This window comes from Garra rufa, chromosome 23 (genome assembly GCF_049309525.1).
Source record: "Garra rufa chromosome 23, GarRuf1.0, whole genome shotgun sequence".
NCBI lineage: Eukaryota > Metazoa > Chordata > Actinopteri > Cypriniformes > Cyprinidae > Garra > Garra rufa.
In genome coordinates this window covers 13,878,666-13,898,253 of record NC_133383.1, presented here as the reverse complement: position 1 = coordinate 13,898,253, position 19,588 = coordinate 13,878,666, and the positions used below count along the sequence as shown (strand labels likewise).

General features: G+C 36.5%; 1 protein-coding gene across 6 annotated transcripts; it reads right to left on the bottom strand.

Moving 5' to 3' along the window:
* Positions 1-118: 118 nt before the first annotated feature.
* supt20 (SPT20 homolog, SAGA complex component) lies at positions 119-18,899 on the bottom strand. 6 transcript variants are annotated; one of them, XM_073829180.1, is made up of 25 exons: positions 18,804-18,899; positions 18,279-18,356; positions 18,104-18,139; positions 17,864-17,989; positions 17,187-17,313; positions 16,985-17,088; positions 15,182-15,298; positions 15,001-15,051; positions 14,104-14,243; positions 13,426-13,585; positions 12,829-12,885; positions 12,107-12,178; positions 11,813-11,982; positions 11,490-11,522; positions 11,276-11,393; positions 10,871-10,976; positions 9,731-9,868; positions 9,039-9,130; positions 8,857-8,969; positions 8,622-8,770; positions 8,045-8,103; positions 7,847-7,960; positions 6,772-6,871; positions 6,312-6,400; positions 119-687 (listed from the first exon to the last, which is right to left on the bottom strand). In XM_073829180.1, exons 2-25 carry the CDS (start codon positions 18,279-18,281, stop codon positions 538-540), a joined length of 2,424 nt encoding a protein of 807 aa, XP_073685281.1. In that variant the 5' UTR covers positions 18,282-18,356; positions 18,804-18,899; the 3' UTR covers positions 119-537. The 6 variants fall into 6 exon arrangements, with proteins under 6 accessions (XP_073685281.1, XP_073685278.1, XP_073685279.1 ...); XM_073829177.1 differs by having other exon boundaries at positions 8,857-9,130; XM_073829178.1 differs by having other exon boundaries at positions 8,045-8,100; positions 8,857-9,130.
* Between the last annotated feature and the right edge of the window lie 689 nt (positions 18,900-19,588).

Below are 19,588 nucleotides of genomic sequence, written 5' to 3'. Positions count from 1 at the left end.
CAGTGTTCAGAAATGTCATCCACTCACTTTTTTTCTCCATAAGAATATACATCAACTCCCCCCTCAGTATAACAAAATGCCTTTTTAAAATGTGCCGTACAAAAACCGCACATGTAATTGCATGCTGGGACAAGGCGGCCTATCACTCTGACATCCAGCAGTAGAGAGAATGTTTTCTCATAACGGTAAAGTTGAGCAACAGGTGATTGAGGCACATATGTACGGCCCTTATTAGTGTGCGTAGGGTCCACCCTCTCAAGCCAAACAGGCTCTCGTTGAAAGGGCCATTTGGAAGGAGAATAAAGACAGCAAGCCGTAGAGAACCCTACAATTGTCTGAATTAATATCTTGTATTTCTTTAAAAAATACGGTAATACTCTAAGGTCCCCTGCTCTAAAAATCCTCGCAGTATCTATTCATCTGTCCTGAGGTCAGGAGGGCAATTCCTGCACCCAACTTGAGTCCGGTCAAGCCACAGTCAGTCCGTAAAATGCTGCCGATCGAGCACAGTGCCGTTCGTTGACGTCCGGTCGGAGGTCATGATTTGGGGAGGGGCTGTGGCGTGCTGCGTTTCCTTTTACTTTTTGGCTGGTTGGCGGAATGTTGCCGTGGCAGCGCCGCCTGTGCCGCCGCCCCCACTGCCATACCCATTTGCTGCTGTTGCATTTGGTGCTGCAAGAATTGCAACTGTGTGGAAGGGAAAAGTAACAGATAATCAATATGTGCAGGTAAAAGTGTCCACAGTTTCCTCTCACAACAGCTGTGCCTCAGAAGCATCTCTTCCACTTAGCCATGGAGATAAGTGTTATGAACGAAAACAAACTGACACCTTCAGCTCTGATTGTTGGATAAGTTGGTTTTAATGTATCTGTTGGTCTTTATGCATATGTTGCCAAGTGTGGGAAACCTAGTCTTTGTTTTTCATTATTTAAAAAAAAACTGACACTTGAATAATGCTTACTGTGAAAGAAAATATTTAATATTAGAATAACATAAGTTAGAATTGTTTTAAAGACATACACTACTGTTAAAAAGTTTGGGGTTGGTTTTTTTTTTTTACGATGTTACAAAAGATTTCTGTTGCAAATGCTGTTAAAATGCCGTGAACCGCCCACAAAAAACTTAATTCCTGTTTAGGATCTGTAAGACTATCCCACGTCAATTTCGCTGAATAACAGTGCTTATCGCTGGATGACAGGCTCTTGTAAAATATGTGGAGAACATTTTTGAAAATGACGTCTAATCAGTATAATCTTGTTAAATCTAAGTATTTTGTACCATATCCGTGTCATTCTATAGCCATAAAGACTATCTCTCCTGGGTTTTCTGCAACCATGTTGCGCGCGCATCCCGAATTTTTTCAAACCGATAATTGGTCTATAATGGCAGTGAATGGCTGTTGAAATTTTAAAGTCTAATAAGTGCATCCATCCATTATAAAAAAGGGCTCACAGAGGAGAGCAAAACAAAAAAACAGTCACAAATTAGAAATGCAAAACCAGAATTTGTGAAGAAAAATATAAGATTTCAATATAAGCCAAAAGGAGAAAAGGTTTTTCTTTGCTGTAAACAACACTTGGTTCACACGAGACTAGCATATTCTCACCTGTTCTACACCTATGTCATCCACTAGAACAGTGGTTTTCAATCCTGGTCCTGGGGACCCACTGCTCTGCACATTTTGTATGTATCCCTTATCTGACACACTCAGTTAAGTACATGGATCTCTCTCCTAATGAGCTGATGATCTGTATCAGGTGTGTTAAATAAGAGAGACACACAAAATGTGCAGATCAGTGGGTCACCAGGACCAGGATTGAAAACCACTGCACTAGAACACCACTCTCTTGTGATTCAGAAGGCCTTTAACCCCCCGGAGCCACTTGGAGCACTTTCATGATGGATGCATACACTTTCTTGGGCTTCAAAATCTTAACACTTATTCACTGGCATTATAAAGCTTGGAAGATCCAGGACATTTTTTTATATATCAGTCCGACTGGATTCGTCTGAAAGAAGGACGTCATATACACCTAGGATGGCTTGAAGGGGAGTAAATAATGGGGTAATTTTCATTTTTTGGTGAATAATCTCTTTAAAGACAAAATATTCATTCAAATGTGTTATTACGCAAATTATTTTATTAAGCAATTACTTAAAAATCATATTCCTAACTGTACTATGTATTTAAAGGGGTCCTATTATGCTTTTTCACTTTTTGAATTTTAGCCAGTGTGTATGTTTGGGCTTAAAATAACATCTACAAAGTTACAAATGTCACTCCAAAGGGACATTTTTTAAAAATCCCTTTTTAAGAACTACAACGAACAGCTCCTTTGGACTACAGCATTTGTTTTCCGGATGGTATTATGTCACAATGTCAATCCCACCAACGGAAATTCAAATAATTTGGGGGTGGGGAGGGACGAGGTGGGGGTTTCACCTAACTTTAGCGATGTAGCATAGACAGCCACTTCTGGGATGCTTCAGCGAGCCGCAGGGCATTTGTTTCGACCCTCTGTACCACACACGCCAAGTATGAGAGCCTGTTCTAGTGCACCCCCAAAACAAAGACTTTAAAGAGCATAATAGGACCCCTTTAAGCATAAACACATCAAAACCTTACCAACCTCAAACTTTTGTTTAAACTGTGTATATATGAATTTTACTGTTTTACTATTAGTCTAAAATTTGGGATGGACTGATATTAAAATTCTGGTCGATAAACTAATAATTATTTTCATGTTCTAGCCCAATAATAGATAAATGGCAGATATTACATTTCAATACTATTTTAGTAAGTCAATTTAGTAAGATGAACTTGATGGACACATAAGCTGCACAATTAAATATACAATATTGACCAATACTGATCAAATAAAAATGTTCAGTATCTACAATGTTACAGAAAAAATACAAAAATGCAAATTATGTTATTAATTGCTCACCCTCATGTCATTCCAAACCTGTAAGAATTTCGTTCGTCTTCAAAACACAAATTAAGATATTTTTTGTGAAATCTGAGAGCTTTCTGACCCTGCATAGACAGCAACGCAACAGACACGTTCAAGGCCCAGAAAGGTAGTAAGGACATTGTTAAAATAGTTCATGTGACATCAGTGGTTCAACCGTAATGTTATGAAGCTACGAGAATACTTTTTGTGTGCAAAGAAAACAGAAATAATGACTTTATTCAACAATTTGAATAAATTTCTCTTCCGTGTTTAGTCTTTGGCTTGCGTTTTCAATTTGTGTTCCGAAGATTAACAAAGAATGACATGAAGGTGAGTAATTAATGACAAAATTTTCATTTTTGGGTGAACTACCCCTGTAGCTGGTATTGTGCTTTGTATGAGACAAGTACAGTATTACATGTTTTTGTCGCCTCTCTCACTGGCTCTGACAATGGAAGAGTTTCAACTGAAGCAAAGCTGCTGAAAGGAAACCACTATTCATGAACACTGCAGTGAAATAGATGTAACACGCTGGACAGACATCATCTGTGCTTGCAGAAGCTGTGTGAGGCTGAAAGAGGAAGGAATGGAAGACTCAAGGGTAATCGATGGAAACAACAAACTGTGAGAAACAGGAAAGGATCAAGCAAAAGCAGTGGAAAGAAGGTGGTAAAATTAAAAGTGCAATGCAGCTGTTTGTTTGTTAGTTATCCTCTATTACACACACACACGCACACACAGCCATGCTCTCATTTGGTGTCAGTAAGACAGCAACTTCAACTCGCATCTCAGCTGGAACTAATGCAAGAGTTGGAGTTGGGCTGTTACTGGGGTCAGATGCAGGACAGGAGAGTGGGCCAAATAGTGTGAGCTGTGCGTGATGACGGATAAAACAGCATAAATGTGTCATGCTTATAAATGAAATGAAATCTAATGAACCTCCTTACAAATGAATCATTCCTGAAGTTTCAGAGATTGTCTCAATTGCTACAAAAACATGCTTATCAAGCAGCTGTGAAGAGATAAGCTGATGCCACAAGCTTATATGTGACCCTGGACCACAAAACCAGTCATAAGGTTAAATTTTACAAAACTGAGATGTATACATCATATGAAAGCTCAATAAATAAGCTTTCTATTGATGTATAGTTTGTTAGGATAGGACAATATTTGGCCGAGATACATCTATTTGAAAATCTGGAATCTAAGGGTGAAAAAAAATCAAAATACTGAGAAAATCACCTTTAAAGTTGTCCAAATTAAGTTCTTAACAATGCATATTACTAATCAAAAATTACATTTTGATAGGTTTACAGTAGGAATTTTACAAAAAATCTTAATGTAACATGATCTTTACTTAATTTCCTAATGATTTTTGACATAAAAGAAAAATCAATAATTTTGACCCATACAATGTATTTTTGGCTATTGCTACAAATATACCCCAGCGACTTAAGACTGGTTTTGTGGTCCAGGGTCACATATGAAAAATAAAGGCTTAGACAGAAAAATGGTAACTCAAAACATGGCAAGAGAAGTATCCATGTGAAGCTTCACATGTCGGTCAGAAGTAGCCAGAAAAGAAGCTATTGATGTGATTCTTATGAACAACAGTGTTTAGCTGTGTAGCATGGAACATTTAATCTAAAGAGTGAATGCATAGACGTCATATAACAGACTGATCCACACTGATCTTTCACCAGACCTTTGAATTTAACATGTAAAACTTACCAAAAAAAAAACAGGTATGATTTAGGACTATGAATCAGTTTAAAAGTTTGGGTTCTGTACATTTACTTTTTTGAATGAAATGAATACTTTTATTTACCAAGAATGCATTCAATTGATCAAAAGTGACAGTAAAACCTTAACATTAGGAATGTTTCTTAAATAGCAAATCAGCATATTAAAATTATTTCTGAAGGATCATGTGACACTGAAGACTGGAGTAATGATGCTAAAATTTCAGCTTTGCCGTCATAATAATAAATTACAATTTTAACGTGTACATTTTAAAATATATTTAAATAGCAAACATTTATTTTAAATTGTAATAATATTTCACAATATTCCATTTTTACTGTGTTCCTGATCAAATAAATGCAGCCGCCGTGAACATTTGACTTATTTCAAAAGATTTAAAAAATATACGGCCCATGACTTTCGTAAAAATAAATAAAAAATACTTAAAATAGATATTTTGTTAAAAATAGATTATTTTATGTGATAACTACATATTTTTACAATTATATATTACAAATCATATTGAATTAATGTGTATTGGAGAATCATGCAGAATAAGACTATAAAGGTGTATAAAAGATTTAATTCAGGTTTTTATTCACATGTGACCCTGGACCACAAAACCATCATGAGGGTCAGTTTTCTAAATTTAAAACTGAATAAATAAGCTTTCCATTGATGTACGGTTCGTTAGGATAGGACAATATTTGGCTAAGATACATCCATCTGAAAATATTGAAAAAAATCATCTTAAATTTATCAAAGTTCTTAGCAATGCATATTACTAATCAAAAATTAAGTTTTGATATATTTATGGTAGGAAATTTACAAAATATCTTCATGGAACATGATCTTTACTTAATATCCTAATGATTTTTGGCATTAAAGAAAAATCGGTCATTTTAACCCACACAATATATTTTTGACTATTGCTGCAAATAAATCCGTGCTTCTTAAGACTGGTTTTGTGGTTCAAGGTCACATACAAAGATTGATCACCGAACATAAACAGAAGCTCAGCCACATTTGCTTGATGTTAGAACAATTCTCATTGGTTCTTGCCGAAGGATTGGTATCTTGTCCATATGTCTACAGACTCCCTATATAAGCTTCGGATAGCTTCTCTGACCTGATTCACACACGACCACATGTGCCATTTGGTCTGTGCCACTTGTCTTGATATTATGTGTGGGTGAATTAATTAATAAAGAATAAAGGAGAGAATGAACCTCATTGGTTCTCGCGTGTCAAACACGTGTTTGAGCTTCTGTGACCAAATCTGAATGCTGTAAACATTGTTAGCTGATCAATATTTGTATGTGAATAAAAGCCTAAAATAAATATGTTCATCATATGAAGCAATCATTGAAAGCAGATTTTCAATGGAGGGACAGAAATCTTTCAGATTTGATCAAAAATATCTTCATTTCTGACTTTGGAACGACATGAAGGTGATTAAGCGATGGCAGAACTTTTCTTTTTGGGATGATCAGTCAATTTTGAATTTACATGGTCTTCAAAGGTCAGTGGAAGGGGAATCAGTGTCTGAGAGGTTAAAGGTCAGTCTGATATACACATGTCTATGGGTGGATGAGGTCAAAGTTGCTGCATTACTTGGATCTGTGGCTGGTGCTGTTGCTGGAGCCTCGGGGACGGTAGGCTGGGCCCGGACCCCTCCAGACCACAACCCAGCTGGGACAGCACTACCACGGACAGAGGGGTGGGGTGGAGGAGGAAGAGGAAGAGGAAGAGGAGGGGAGGGGAGAGAGAAAGAACAGGGTGGGGAGGGAGGTAACAAGAAATAAAAGGTAGAATGTAGCAGAAAGAGGAAAAGTGGCATCCACCATCATGTTAATCAACTGACAAACCCAGATAATCAAAATAAACAGGTCAGATTCACTTCGATTGATCTATGTTGAGATTAGTATGACACGCTACAAAATCTAAATCCATTAGTATGTCTACTTGTTGTGTTAGTGTCTGTTAGAGATATTTAGACTAGAGATGTACTTGAATAACAGTGAGCAGAGTGGCAGAGAAATTAAACGCTTGTGTCCAGTTCGTGGGTCTGTACCTGCTGCCTGAGGAGACATGAATCCCCCCACTCCGGTGAGATTGATGACTGCCGTCTGTTGTGCGGACAGACCCTGTTCTGCTGTCAGACCCGCATCAGTCTGATTTAAAGAGGACAAGTCAATTACTGAAGAACTTCAGAACACACATGCATAGTTGCACACACACATTTTTTGGCAGGTAATACATAACATTTAGTTTTTATATGTGTACAACTGTTCAGAACTGAACATCTTTGAGCTAGGGCTGGGCAATATATCGAACGATATTGTGAGGCGCGTTTAGTCAATGAAGCCGGTGCTTTGATTAGTAGTAAATCTCCATCACGTGCGTTCCGCTCAGGTTCCGCTGGAGCGGCAATTGATACACAGAGACGTAAATCTCTGACAAGCTACGCCATATCGCGCTAAATATCGAATGCGATTTTAAGCTCGATATGTCTCGTTTTAAATGTCAGGGCCCTTGGAAGTCTACCAATGTGGAGCTACTGTGTGCCTCGTAAATGGCATAAAACAGTGATTTATTTACATGGCTAGTCCGATGCCCGAGGCACCCTCAACGACAACCTGTTGTTAGCATCGGCTAACTAGAGCCAGATTTGGGAGTGCAGGGGACAAACCGAGATGAGCTATGAAAGGTAAGTTCACACTCTGTATCATGATTCTTTACACTTTAGGTCAATATCACACCGGACTTCTCCTTTAAATATATTTATTTGAAAAAATATATAATACACATTTTTTTCTAAATATAATTGAATATAATATAGCTTTACATTTGAAATAAATAAGGCGTGTGATTCAGATTTACATTATTAAAGGGATAGTTCAATCAAAAATTTAAATTCTGACACCATTTACTACTCCTCAAGTTGTTATAAACCTATAAGATTTACTTTCTTCTTTTGAGCACAAAAGAAGATGTTTTGAAGAAAGTTGGTAACCAAACAGTTGACAGAATTTTCATTTCTTGCGTGAACTGTCCCTTTAACGCTATTAGAGTTGATTCTCGGCCTCCGGAAATGACTAGAATCATGATGGCAGTGTAAAATGATGTCTACAGTGTGTCAAACTCACCGCCTCCCCCTGTGGCTGGGGGCTGGATGTGGCCGACTGACTGCTTTGCTGAGGGGAGAACTGAGACAACTGCTGCTGCTGTAGAGAGTTAAAAATCAGTGGTCCCGTAGGGAGCTGAAAAAAAAGGGAAACAAACATAAATGGAAGGGAAAGAGAGAATCATCTTAACAAAAGCCAATACTACAAAAGCTCTCTCACCTGAAGAAGGTTGAGCGGTCGCAGACCTGGGCTATTGTTCAGGCCAAAAGGCCCACCTGCTGGAACATGAACGTTTTACTTGACCCAATAAGGGCTGACAACTTGATCTCAGTCACTGATGAAAGGGATATTTCACCCAAAACAAAAAAATTCTGACATGAGAGCTTTGAGACGCTGCTTAGACAGCAACACAACTGAAATGTTCAAGACACAGAAAGGTAGTAAGGACATTGTTAAAATGATGTGTCACAGTACTCTTGTGAATGAGTGCTGAAGACAAGAAATGGTTGAATAAAGTTATTTTTGCTTTCTTTGCACACAAAAAGCATTCTCGTAGATTCATAACATCACGGTTGAACCACTGATGTCACATTGACTATTTTAACAATGTCCTTGCTACCTTTCTGGGCATTGAATGTGTCAGTTGCGTCAAATTTCATCAAAACTATCTTAATTTGTGTTCCTAAGATGAAAGGTCTTAGAGGTTTGGAACAACATGAAGAGGAGTAATTGATGACCAAAATTTCATTTTTGGATGAACTATCACTTGAACATCTGACCATGCAGGGAGGTTTACCTGCTGGAGCTGCAGACTGCATGGCAGGCAGAGCTCCAGACATGAGACCACCAGAGGGCAGAAGTCCACTCAGGGGTATACCAGACGCCAGAGTACCAGGACTACAACCCAGCATTGGGTTAGAACCACTCATCAGAGTCTGCGGACTGCTGTAAAAAAAACACAAACAAAAGTGCTTAGTCATTGTTTTTTCCCTTTCAAAAGCCTGAAAAAAAAAAGTCACTTGGGTTCTTACCAAACCGGGCCCACCACGTTGATGAAGTTGAGCCCTGCAGGGTTTGTCATGACCTGTGAGGATGTGGTGCTGGATGTGGGCAGGGGAATAGTCATGACAGGGAGGGTCATCTGCTGTTGGGAAAAGGGAGTCAGCAGTGTGGGTTGCTGTGGAAGGGTGGGGTCCTGAGGGGTGGGTGTTACCGAAGGAGTGGCACTCTGAACGTCAGCAGGGTGGGGCGTAGAACAGGGCGTGTTGGTGGGTGTGGGTGTGGAGGGCTTGGGAGTTCCCGATCCTATGGAGGACAATCAGAGGAGAAAGATTAAATAAATACAGTCAAAGCAAAAATTATTCAGATATCATTTTTGTATTTTTTACTAGTGAGTGCAGAACACTATAGTTCATTTATGTAAGTGAAGTAAACTGTGACATATTATACACAAAAAATCTTTATACAGTGGACTACCAGTAAAATTGGGGACCCAAACTTATTCAGACATTTTGATCGGACCATGTTTTGCTTAAGTGTTTTTTTTTTATTACTAATGCAACCTTTTTACACCACAGACTTAAACAAAATTAAGCATTGCTTGGTAATTGGTAAAAGTATTGATAGATGTGTAAATATTGTCAAACTAACAGTTGTCTGAACAATATGTAGTTGATTTGATTGTAATATATAACACACATTTTTTATCAAAGTTATCTGACATTATCAAGATGAATTTGCTCTGGCACAGTTTAACTCTGAGTTCTTGTCATATTTTATTAAACTGTGATAATGTGAGAAATGTTGAAGGTGTCTGAATAAATTTTGGTTTGACTGCATCTGGCTAACATGCAATGCATTAGCAAGCGGTGACAGCTTTCTAGTTGTGAATGGAGCGATACTCACTCTGCATGGGCGAGAGAGCAGCAGGGGACAGCAGGCCAAGCTCCATGGAGTGTTTCCGGGAGAGTGACTGATTCTTCGTGGGTGGAGGCGTCGGGCACTTGAGATGGCCACTTGAGGCCTGCGTACTGTACAGGTTACCTAGTCAACAGGAAGTGTTTGTTAGTACATTTTTTAAAGTGGAGAGACACAAACATAGAGATAGAAGAGAGGGAATGAGATTGAGACATGACAGAGGTCAGACCTGAACTATATTGATCTCAAACACTGTTTTTAAAGAGATGGTTCACCCAAAAATTAAAATTCTGCCATTAATTATTCACCCTCATGTCATTCCAAACCCGTAAGACCTTTGTTCATCTTCGGAAGACAAATCAAGATATTTTTGATGAAATACGAGAGCTTTCTGACCCTGCACTGAGAGCAACGTAACAACCACGTTCAAGGCCCAGAAAAGTAGTAGGGACATCGTTAAAATAGTCCATGTGACGTCAATGGTGCAACCTTACACAATGTAGTTTTATTTATTTATTTATTATTTATTTGATTTCTCAGTGTTTGCTGTAATTTATTAGTCGGTATATAATACAGCATGTGGTGTAGCCTATGACATGCCTCATCTTATTCGTTTTTGTTAATAAACGTTTTGTAAGCTAGTTTGTCATTGTAGGCTTCTGTTTTATTGTTATTGTGCTTTTTAATTAGGAATTACAATGAATCGGTCTTTTGTTTTAGTCTTAAAAAGTGAAAGGTGTATAGATGTAAGCAAAACAGACAATTAGCCTATCTTTTCTTGTAAAACGTGACAACAAGATCACAAATTCTAGCTTAAAACATAGCAAAAGAGGAACGCCCGTTCACAAAATTTAAATCACAAATTCTACTGGTAAAAAGGAATGGGTTGAAAGTTAACCATATATAACTATAAACTATGATAAAAGTTCATCAGCATGCATTGATTAATCCCATGTTGTAACATATTTTTTTTTTAAATGCAATGCCACCAAACTATGTGCTCTTGCGACCAACTGAAAAAGTTAGTCGCAAAAGAGCGACCAGTGGGTAGAATGAGTCTAGAGCCCTGGGTTAAGTAATTAATGACAATTTTCATTTTTTGGTGAACTTACATTATAAGTGACTCACCTGAGGAGGCGCAGGCTGAGCCGGCTGGCAGTTTGATAGGAGGAGGTCTGTGTTTGACGCCTTTTCCTAAAACCGAAGACTGGACAAGCGCTGAGAATCCATCAGACTGCATCAACAACAAATATCCATCAAAATGAACCAATCTTGTCATAACATTCATGTGATTTTTTTAAGCATAAGTAAACATTTTAGTGTCCAATTTTCTAAATCTGATACATGAATCTCTAATTAAGCACTTAAGATTGGCAGAAAATGGGCAAATCTGCCTCTTATCTATTTTTTGCAGCCTGAAATATAAAAAAATAAACTAATCTTATGTTTACAAACCTGAACCAAATCACATAAAATCTTTTGCCTTAGTCAGAATGGTCAGATCAACAGATGGTAACATCACAGGTGTCTCACCTCGTTTTCCCTGGAGGGGGAGAGCTGGCCTTGAGACCCAGTGCTGCCTGAGTTGTGCAACATCTTCACTTGACACTTCACGTCCCGTTCATACACCTCCTTATACTGCGTCAGAAAACTACAGCACAGGAATAGTTACCTAGTTACCTAGTGAGCTCAACCAAGACTTGAAACTCAGTAACACCTAACAACAAAGCATAACGTCTGTACTTACCGATCAGCGTCTGTTTTTGAACCTATGAGGAATCTATAAACCACAGAGAAAAAAAAAAGATCAGGTGTGTGCCACAACAAATAGACAAGCGTAACTAATAACACTTTACTTTCATCTTAGAGTGAAATAAGTTGCTGTCTGTGCAGGGTCAGAAAGCTAATGGATTTCATCAAAAATATCTTAATTTGTGTTCTCAAGATGAACAAAGGTCTTAGGTGTTTGGAATGACATGAGGGTAATTAATGACAATTTTCATTTTTGTGTGAACTAGTTTGGATGAAATAAGTAGGCCTAATTCGAAAACAAAATAGTAAATTTCTTACGGTGGGTGAATGAGGTGCAGGTCTGTGACATCCTCCTCTGATTTGGAGTCTTTGGTGCTGTAGATTTTCCCATACACCAGCGGGTCCCCCATAGACTGGAAGATAGTGACTTTTGTTCTTTGAGGCTGACCTCCTACCTCACACTCGAAAATGTAGTCGTCCCTCACATCCTGTTTCGAAATAAAGACCGCATATCACAGATAAAAAAGAGAAATAACATTTTCCCCCCTTATTAGCATATTGCAGGGTCCATGTACAGTCTATGCAGTTCTATGCACATATAAATTGTGTTACCTGTGCAGGCCAAACAGTGGGCTGAGTGTCATCTAGTTTGACAGAGTTCTCTGCCACTGCATATTTCTCCACCTGGAACCAGAAAGAAAATATTAGTTTCACAGACTTGGACACAGAAAAAAAGTCAAAACATCCCATCTCAAAACACTGAAGGACACAAGAACGTGAGAAGTATGTTTACAATACTCCTAAAGTCATATTTCATTTTTTTTCAAAGCTTTTTCTGTTATAAATGTCACCCTAGACCACAAAACCAGTTTTAAGTACTGGTATATTTGTAGCAATAGCCAAAAATACATTGTATGGGTCAGAATCATTGAATTTTCTTTTCTGCCAAAAAAATTAGGATATTAAGTAAAGATATTATGTCAATTTTCTACCCTAAATATATCAAAACTTAATTTTTGATTAGTAATATGCATTGCTAAGAACTTCATTTGGACAACTTTAAAGGCGATTTTCTCAATGTTTTGATTTTTTGCACCCTCAGATATCAGTTTTTCATCTCAGCCAATTATTGTCCTATCCTAACAAACCATACATCAATGGAAAGCTTATTTATTATTATTTATTTCAGCTTTCAGATGATGTATACATGTTCATTTAAAAAAATTGACGCTTATGACTTGGTTTTGTGGTCCAGGGTCACAAATGGGTTTGGACCTACAGAAAAGAGTGAGATGCTACTTGTATGTTCATTGAACTGCATTACAGCAACTCACGTCAATTTCTGATGGCACAGTCAGCTGACAACTGCTCTGTTTCCACATGTCCACACACTGCAGGAGAAACAACAACAGTGATTTAAACACAGAAAACAACAACACTAGTCATAAATAACAATAATATATTTAAAAAAAAACTATTTAAAGGGATAGTTCATCCAAAAACGAAAATTGTCACATCGAAGACTGACACACAAGAGAAGAAATTGTTGAATAAAGTAATTATTTTAATTTTCTTTGCCCAACAAATAATATTCTCATAGCTTCATAAAAATATGGTTGAACCACTGATGTTACATAGACTATTTTAACAATGTCCTTACTACGTTTCTGGACCTTGAACATTTCAGATGCATTGCGGTCTACGCAGGGTCAGAAAGCTCTCAGATTTGATCAAAAATATCTTAAGTTTGTGTTCTGAAGATCTGAAACAACATGAGGGTGAGTAATTCATGGCAGAATTTTCAATTTTGCGTAAACCATCCCTTTATTGCATAATTTCTGAATAAGTAGTTTCACATATTTTACCACATTTAAATGCATTCACTCAAAATCAAAACAGGTATGCAAATTCTATCTGTGTCTTTGACTCACATTTCCAGCTTTGGAGATCTTAAGGTCTATGGAAGGAGCAGGTTTCCTCTCTTTCCTCCTCTGCAGGTAGTCCAGGAGTCGTAGCTGTGGCAGTGCAGGGCAGTGGCTCATCATTTCCTGCTGTCTGTTTAGAGCTGCTTGAGAATGCCTCCTAAAACACCTGCAGAGACGAGAAAGACATGCATCAGCATGGAATGATGGATAACTGCTATATGATGGATTTGAATTTTTAAGAAAATCTTTGCATCAAATACAACATCTTAAAGCCTTTAACTTTGATAAACAACACAAAATGATCCTCTTTAATGAACTTATCAAGTTCTTGCACTCAACATGAGCAGACAAAACATCTGCAACTTAAGTATTTTTGTAAGCTGCACAGAGCTAGAAAAAACGTGTTGGTGAAAACCACTCGCATTCCTTTAGTCTCAACAATACAATGCGAGATCACAGCAGAAGTGGCTTTTCAGTTCACAGATGGTGACTAACCACAGACACACAATAAAAGATCTGCAGAGTGCACATCTACATAAGCTCTGTGGGTTTATGCAATTCCTTGAATTCAAAATGTTTGCAGTCACAAACAATCACACAACATATTGAGCGGCAGATGACAGGAACTCAACAAAGACTGATAAGTCAAAACATATGTTTTACTAAAAAGCTAAAGAGCGTCACCGTTTCATAGATCGCGTGTTCATCTTCTGTTTGTTGTAAAGCAGACGGTTAGTGGTGCAGCTGACAGAGATGGAGGGGTCCAAACACAGAGGCTCTGCTGTGGCCAGAATCAACTGACTCTCCAGCTGAAGTTTATCGTCCTAAAAACACATTTAAACCACATGAGAATCGATGCATCCTCCATACTTCACATGGTGTTGTAAATCTGTCACTTCAATGCTCTTTGTTAATCTACAGTGCTGGGTAAACATTTGTGGTCAGTATGATTTTTTTTTTTTTAATTAATATTTTATTCAGCAAAGATGCATTAAACTGATCAAAAGTGACAGTATAGACATTTATAAATGCAAAAGATTTATATTTCAAATAAAATGTTTTTTCTATGCATTAAAGAATTTTTAGAAAACTTAATATCAGTTTCCACAAACATTTTTTCAACACTGATAAAAATAAGTTATAAAGTTGTGTGCTTTTGTGATTTTTATTCTTTTTTCTATTTAGCTCTAATTCATTTTTATTTCAGTTTTACTAGTATTTCATATCAGTATTTCATAATATTTTAATTTAATAATAGTTTTAGTAAACAACAACAGCACTGTTCTGAACTTGATAAGCCAGGTAGTGTTTTCAATACTGATAACAATAAGAAATATTTTTTAAGCACCAAATCAGCATATCAGAATGATTTCTGAAGGATGATGTGACACTGAAGACTGAAGTAATGATGCTGAAAATTCAGCTTTGCATCACAGGAATAAATTACATTTTAAAATGTACTGAAATAGAAAACAGCTATTTTAAATTGCAATCATTTTTCAACTTTATTTCTGACCCAATACATGCAGGCTTCATCAGAATAAGAGATTTCTGTCAAAAACATTAAAATAATCCCCTCACCTGTGTCCACTTGTGATCACTTGTCATAGCATGAACGTCACAGATGAGGGTCTGGTGTGGAGAAGATTAATGACAGTGGCTTAATAACGATATTTTATTATTCCCAGGTTTCTATTGAAACCTCACGTTTCTCAAAATACAGAAGAGAGACTGCTGATCATGAATCAGGTTTGTTACTGACCTGCATAGTGGGTCTCAGCAGGATGTGCCGGCTCTGGTAGGTGGGCATCTTTGCATTTCCAGACTGTCGGTAGTCCCTGACCTCAGCTATGACACAGCCACAGTGGAATATGTTCACCTGAAAGAAAAGCAGCACAATAACAAATGTAACCTGGTGGTTTATGCATCAGTTTGCAAACATAAAACAATAATACTATTTTAAATGGAAAAATGTCGATTAAATATATAGTTCACTTAAAAATGAAAATTTTATCATTATTTACTCAAAGAAAGTGGGTAACCAAACAGTTTCTGATCCCCATTGATTTCAATAGTACTATTTTCAATACGATGGAAGTGAATGGGGACCAGCAACTGTTTGGTTATCCACATTCTTCAAAATATCTTCTTTATGTCTAACAGAAGAAACAAACTCATACATGTTTGAAACAACTTAAGGCTAAGTAAATAATTGTTTTATTTTAATTTATGGGTGAACTATCCATTTAATGATTCATGTACAAATTGAACTGATTCACCTTTTTTAGATGAACTACTCCTTTAATTAAATTAGAATCACATCTAGAATTAATTCTGAACCAGTATAATTTATATACTGTAATAGCGTTTATTACCTCATTTTTATATTTACAGTTGATTTTAATTTTAGGCATTGATATGTGCTTTTGTCATTATTTTTTATATTTAGTTTTATATTACAGTTATATTATATTATAGTTTTAGTTTAAGTAATTTTAGGGTTTCATTTTATTTTATTTTAGTCAGTTGTCAACACAACATTTCTCATTTTCGGTTAAGTATATATACTTTATTTCAGCTTTACCGAAAACAATTTAATAACAGTTTTAGTTAAAAATACAGTTAAATGTTTACATACACCTTGCACAATCTACAAAATGTTAATTATTTTTTCAAAGTAAGAGGGATCATACAAAATGCATGATATTTTTTATTTACTAATGACCTGAATAAGATAATTTTACATAAAAGACGTTTACATATCATCCACAAGAGAAAATAATACTTTACATCCCCTTGATTCTTAATACTGTGTTGTTACCTCGATGATATACAACTGAACAGTTAAACTGCCTGCTGTTCTTCAGAAAAATCCTTCAGGTCCCACAAATTCTTTGTTTTGTTTTTTCAGTATTTTTGTGTATTTGAACCCTTTCCAAAAATGACTGTATGATTTTGAGATCCATCTTTTCACAATAAGGGACTCATATGCAACTATTACAGAAGGTTCAAACGCTCACTGATGCTCCAGATGGAAAAATGGTGCATTAAAGGTCAGGGTTGTAAACTTCTGAACAGAACAAAGATGAGTACATTTTTGTTATTTTCGGATTTTCCTGGAGAACAGCGCAGAGTTTAACTGTTCAGGACAAACAAGGGACTCATGAACAACTATTGAATGTACAAACTGAACAAACTGTTTGTAAACTTTTAAATTGGGTCATTTTTATAAATTTAACTATGATTTTCTCTTGTGGACTATATGTAAACTCTCTTATGTGAAATATCTTATTCAGGTCAGTACTAAATACAAAATAACATGCATTTTGTATGATCCCTCTTATTTAGGTAAAATATTTAACATTTTGCAGATTCTGCAAGGTGTATGTAAACTTTTGAACTCAACTGTAACACTGTTATTCTAAACACTAGGGCAAGCTGTGTTTATAGAAATGTATAAAGTGTAAATATATTTTAAAACTAAACATACAAAAATTTAGTAAGTCATTGATAGCAGACTTTTCAAGTTTGAAAAAATAAAACTTTGTTCAGTTATGCCACTAACCTGTGATTTTTCTAGAAGGTCTACAAGGATGGGCGGCAGCTCCTCAGCATCCAGGTACTCCAGTAACTCTGTTTCTTCATAACGAAGTCGGATTGTTTCTGAATCTTACAGGTTAAAATAAAAACATCAGTATAAACGTGCAACATGAAAAGCTGACCTGATATAACTATAATACAAAACTAAAAAGAAAGCAGATTTTTACCAGATCCATTTTTTCCTCTAAGCATAAGCGAGTATCCTTCATTTCCAGGGTACAGGTTGACCACCAGACATGAGACTGACTCCTGTGAGACCAGCTTCTCTAGTAGATTCACATTTCTCCTCAGTTTCTATATCAAAGGATAACAAATACATATAAGAAAATATCAATAAAACATGATTTGATAGTTATAAAATCCCACCCTACAGTTTTCTCACTTAATATCTTGTTTCGTTAAGAAATATGTGACCCTGGACAACAAAACCAGTCATAATTATACATGATCTGAAAGCTGAATAAATAAGATTTCCATTGTTAGGATAGGGCAACATTTGGCTGAGATACAACTATTTGAAAATCTGGAATCTGAGCATGCAAAAAATCTAAATACTGAGAAAATCATCTTAAATTTGCCCAACTGAAATTCTTAGCAATGCATATTAATAATCAAAAATTAAGTTTTGATTTATTACGGTAGAAATTTTACAAATATCTTCATGGAACATGATCTTTACTTCATATCCTAATGATTTTTGGCAACTTTGACCAATACAAAGTAATGTTGGCTATTGCTACAAATATACCCCTGCTACTTACGACTGGTTTTGTGGACCAGGGTCACATATATAAAATTGTGAACGCTATTTAAATTGTTATGTATTACAGCAAATGAAAATTACCTTCAACTCTGGTTCTTTTTCACACTCTTCAATGTACAATTCATAAAGTTTCTGATATAAGGATTTCCTTCCACTCGAGGACACTCGTCTCTTCGCTGGTCGCTGACGAGCACTTTCAACAATGTACTAAACAAGAAATAACAATGTTATAGAATACAGGTACATTATAACATACACCACTGTGTGCAATAAATATAAAGTACAGCATAAAATAATACAGAAATACGTTCAAACAAATACCTCAGCCCGATCCAATGCATATTCTAAGACTTGTTGCTGTGGAAAGATAAGAAAGATAAATGGAAATACATAACATAATCTCTCCAAACAAGTCATAGAAAATGTCAAATATGATTAAAACAATTCCATGTTAAATAAAACCTAATCATGTTAAAACTACATCTAAAGTTCTTACCATTGTGGTTGCTGCGTGACAGGAGGCGATGTTGTGTTACACCAGCACTGTCACCTCCACAATCACACCATTCAAGCCCTGAGATCAGAGAGAGATAGTTCAGAAACACACTTCCTCGTCCCTTTAGCTGTCAGCTGACAGTTTCCATTCAAAACTCAAATCTAGACACCCAACGACAAGTGTATGAATGCGAAAACACACAAGTATGAGGCATGAACTCAGCTCATCAAGACTGTGTTATGCATCTGTGTGTACATGCAGCCACAACATGTAGCGAACTTCAACAGGATGATGACAAAGTATGTGTTAAAGGATGCAATAGCCATAAATAACATGCATTCGTGAAATGCAAAGGAATATGATCCCATCAGAATAAGGCAAACTTCAGCACTGCAGCTCCAGCAAACGACAGGCTGGCTAACTACAGCTAACAGCTCACTTAAAATGCACAAATCCACAAAACACGACCAGCTGACAGAGCGGGGCTGAACGGGACAATGGCGACAAACATCAAAACCGACTTGCCAATCGAGTTGCATCACCACAGGCAGGAAATCCAAAGCAAGAAGCGGAATAAATGTTCCAGTGCCTTCAATGAAAAAAACTCACAGCAGCCATTTTGTTCCAGTGTAACAACAAAATCCAAACTTCCGGTGTGCGCGCGTGCTGGAGGCGGAACCAAAGATCTGCAGCGCGGAGCCGCTCAAAAACGGCGTTTTCTGCTCATATCCAGCACAAGACAAAACACGAAAAGATCACAATGCCAGACACAGTTTCAAGATAAAATATCGTAGTTATTACAGATATTCTTACTAGATTTATTCTGTGGCGACTTGGTTTTACCCGCCAATGTTATGAGAAAACAAAACGACACAAGCCTTCTGAATGTTTTTACAGTAAAAACATGGTAAACTGCAGCGTCTATTTTAGAAATAAATCAACAAACATTTAAATTATCTATAATAAATAATACGTTATCATTTATATCAATACTTTTATTCTTATATAATTATATATTTTATTTTAAAGATGGGTATGCTATTGATAATACTTTTTTTGTTATTTTTGCTGGCAGCTACTACATAAGAATATAAATAGAATACAAATATGAAATAGGAAGCATGAAGACACACACACAAACATTATTATCATCAGAGACTGAGAAGCAAGAGAACAGTTTTTATGCATAATGAATAAAACTTGACTAGAAAGGGCCTTGAAACACAATAAAGGCAACCTCTGATGCTCTAGTTTAAATTGAATTGTTTTGCAATGTATTCAGGGATATATTTTGTCTTTCAAATAAAGAT

Excerpts from the sequence above, each read along its gene's own strand:
- supt20 (XM_073829177.1), bottom strand. Across the intron at positions 17,990-18,103 it reads ATGCATTGGATCGGGCTGAG|TACATTGTTGAAAGTGCTCG; the intron begins GTATTTGTTTGA and ends TTTCTTGTTTAG. Across the intron at positions 13,586-14,103 it reads AACACGCGATCTATGAAACG|GTGTTTTAGGAGGCATTCTC; the intron begins GTGACGCTCTTT and ends TCGTCTCTGCAG.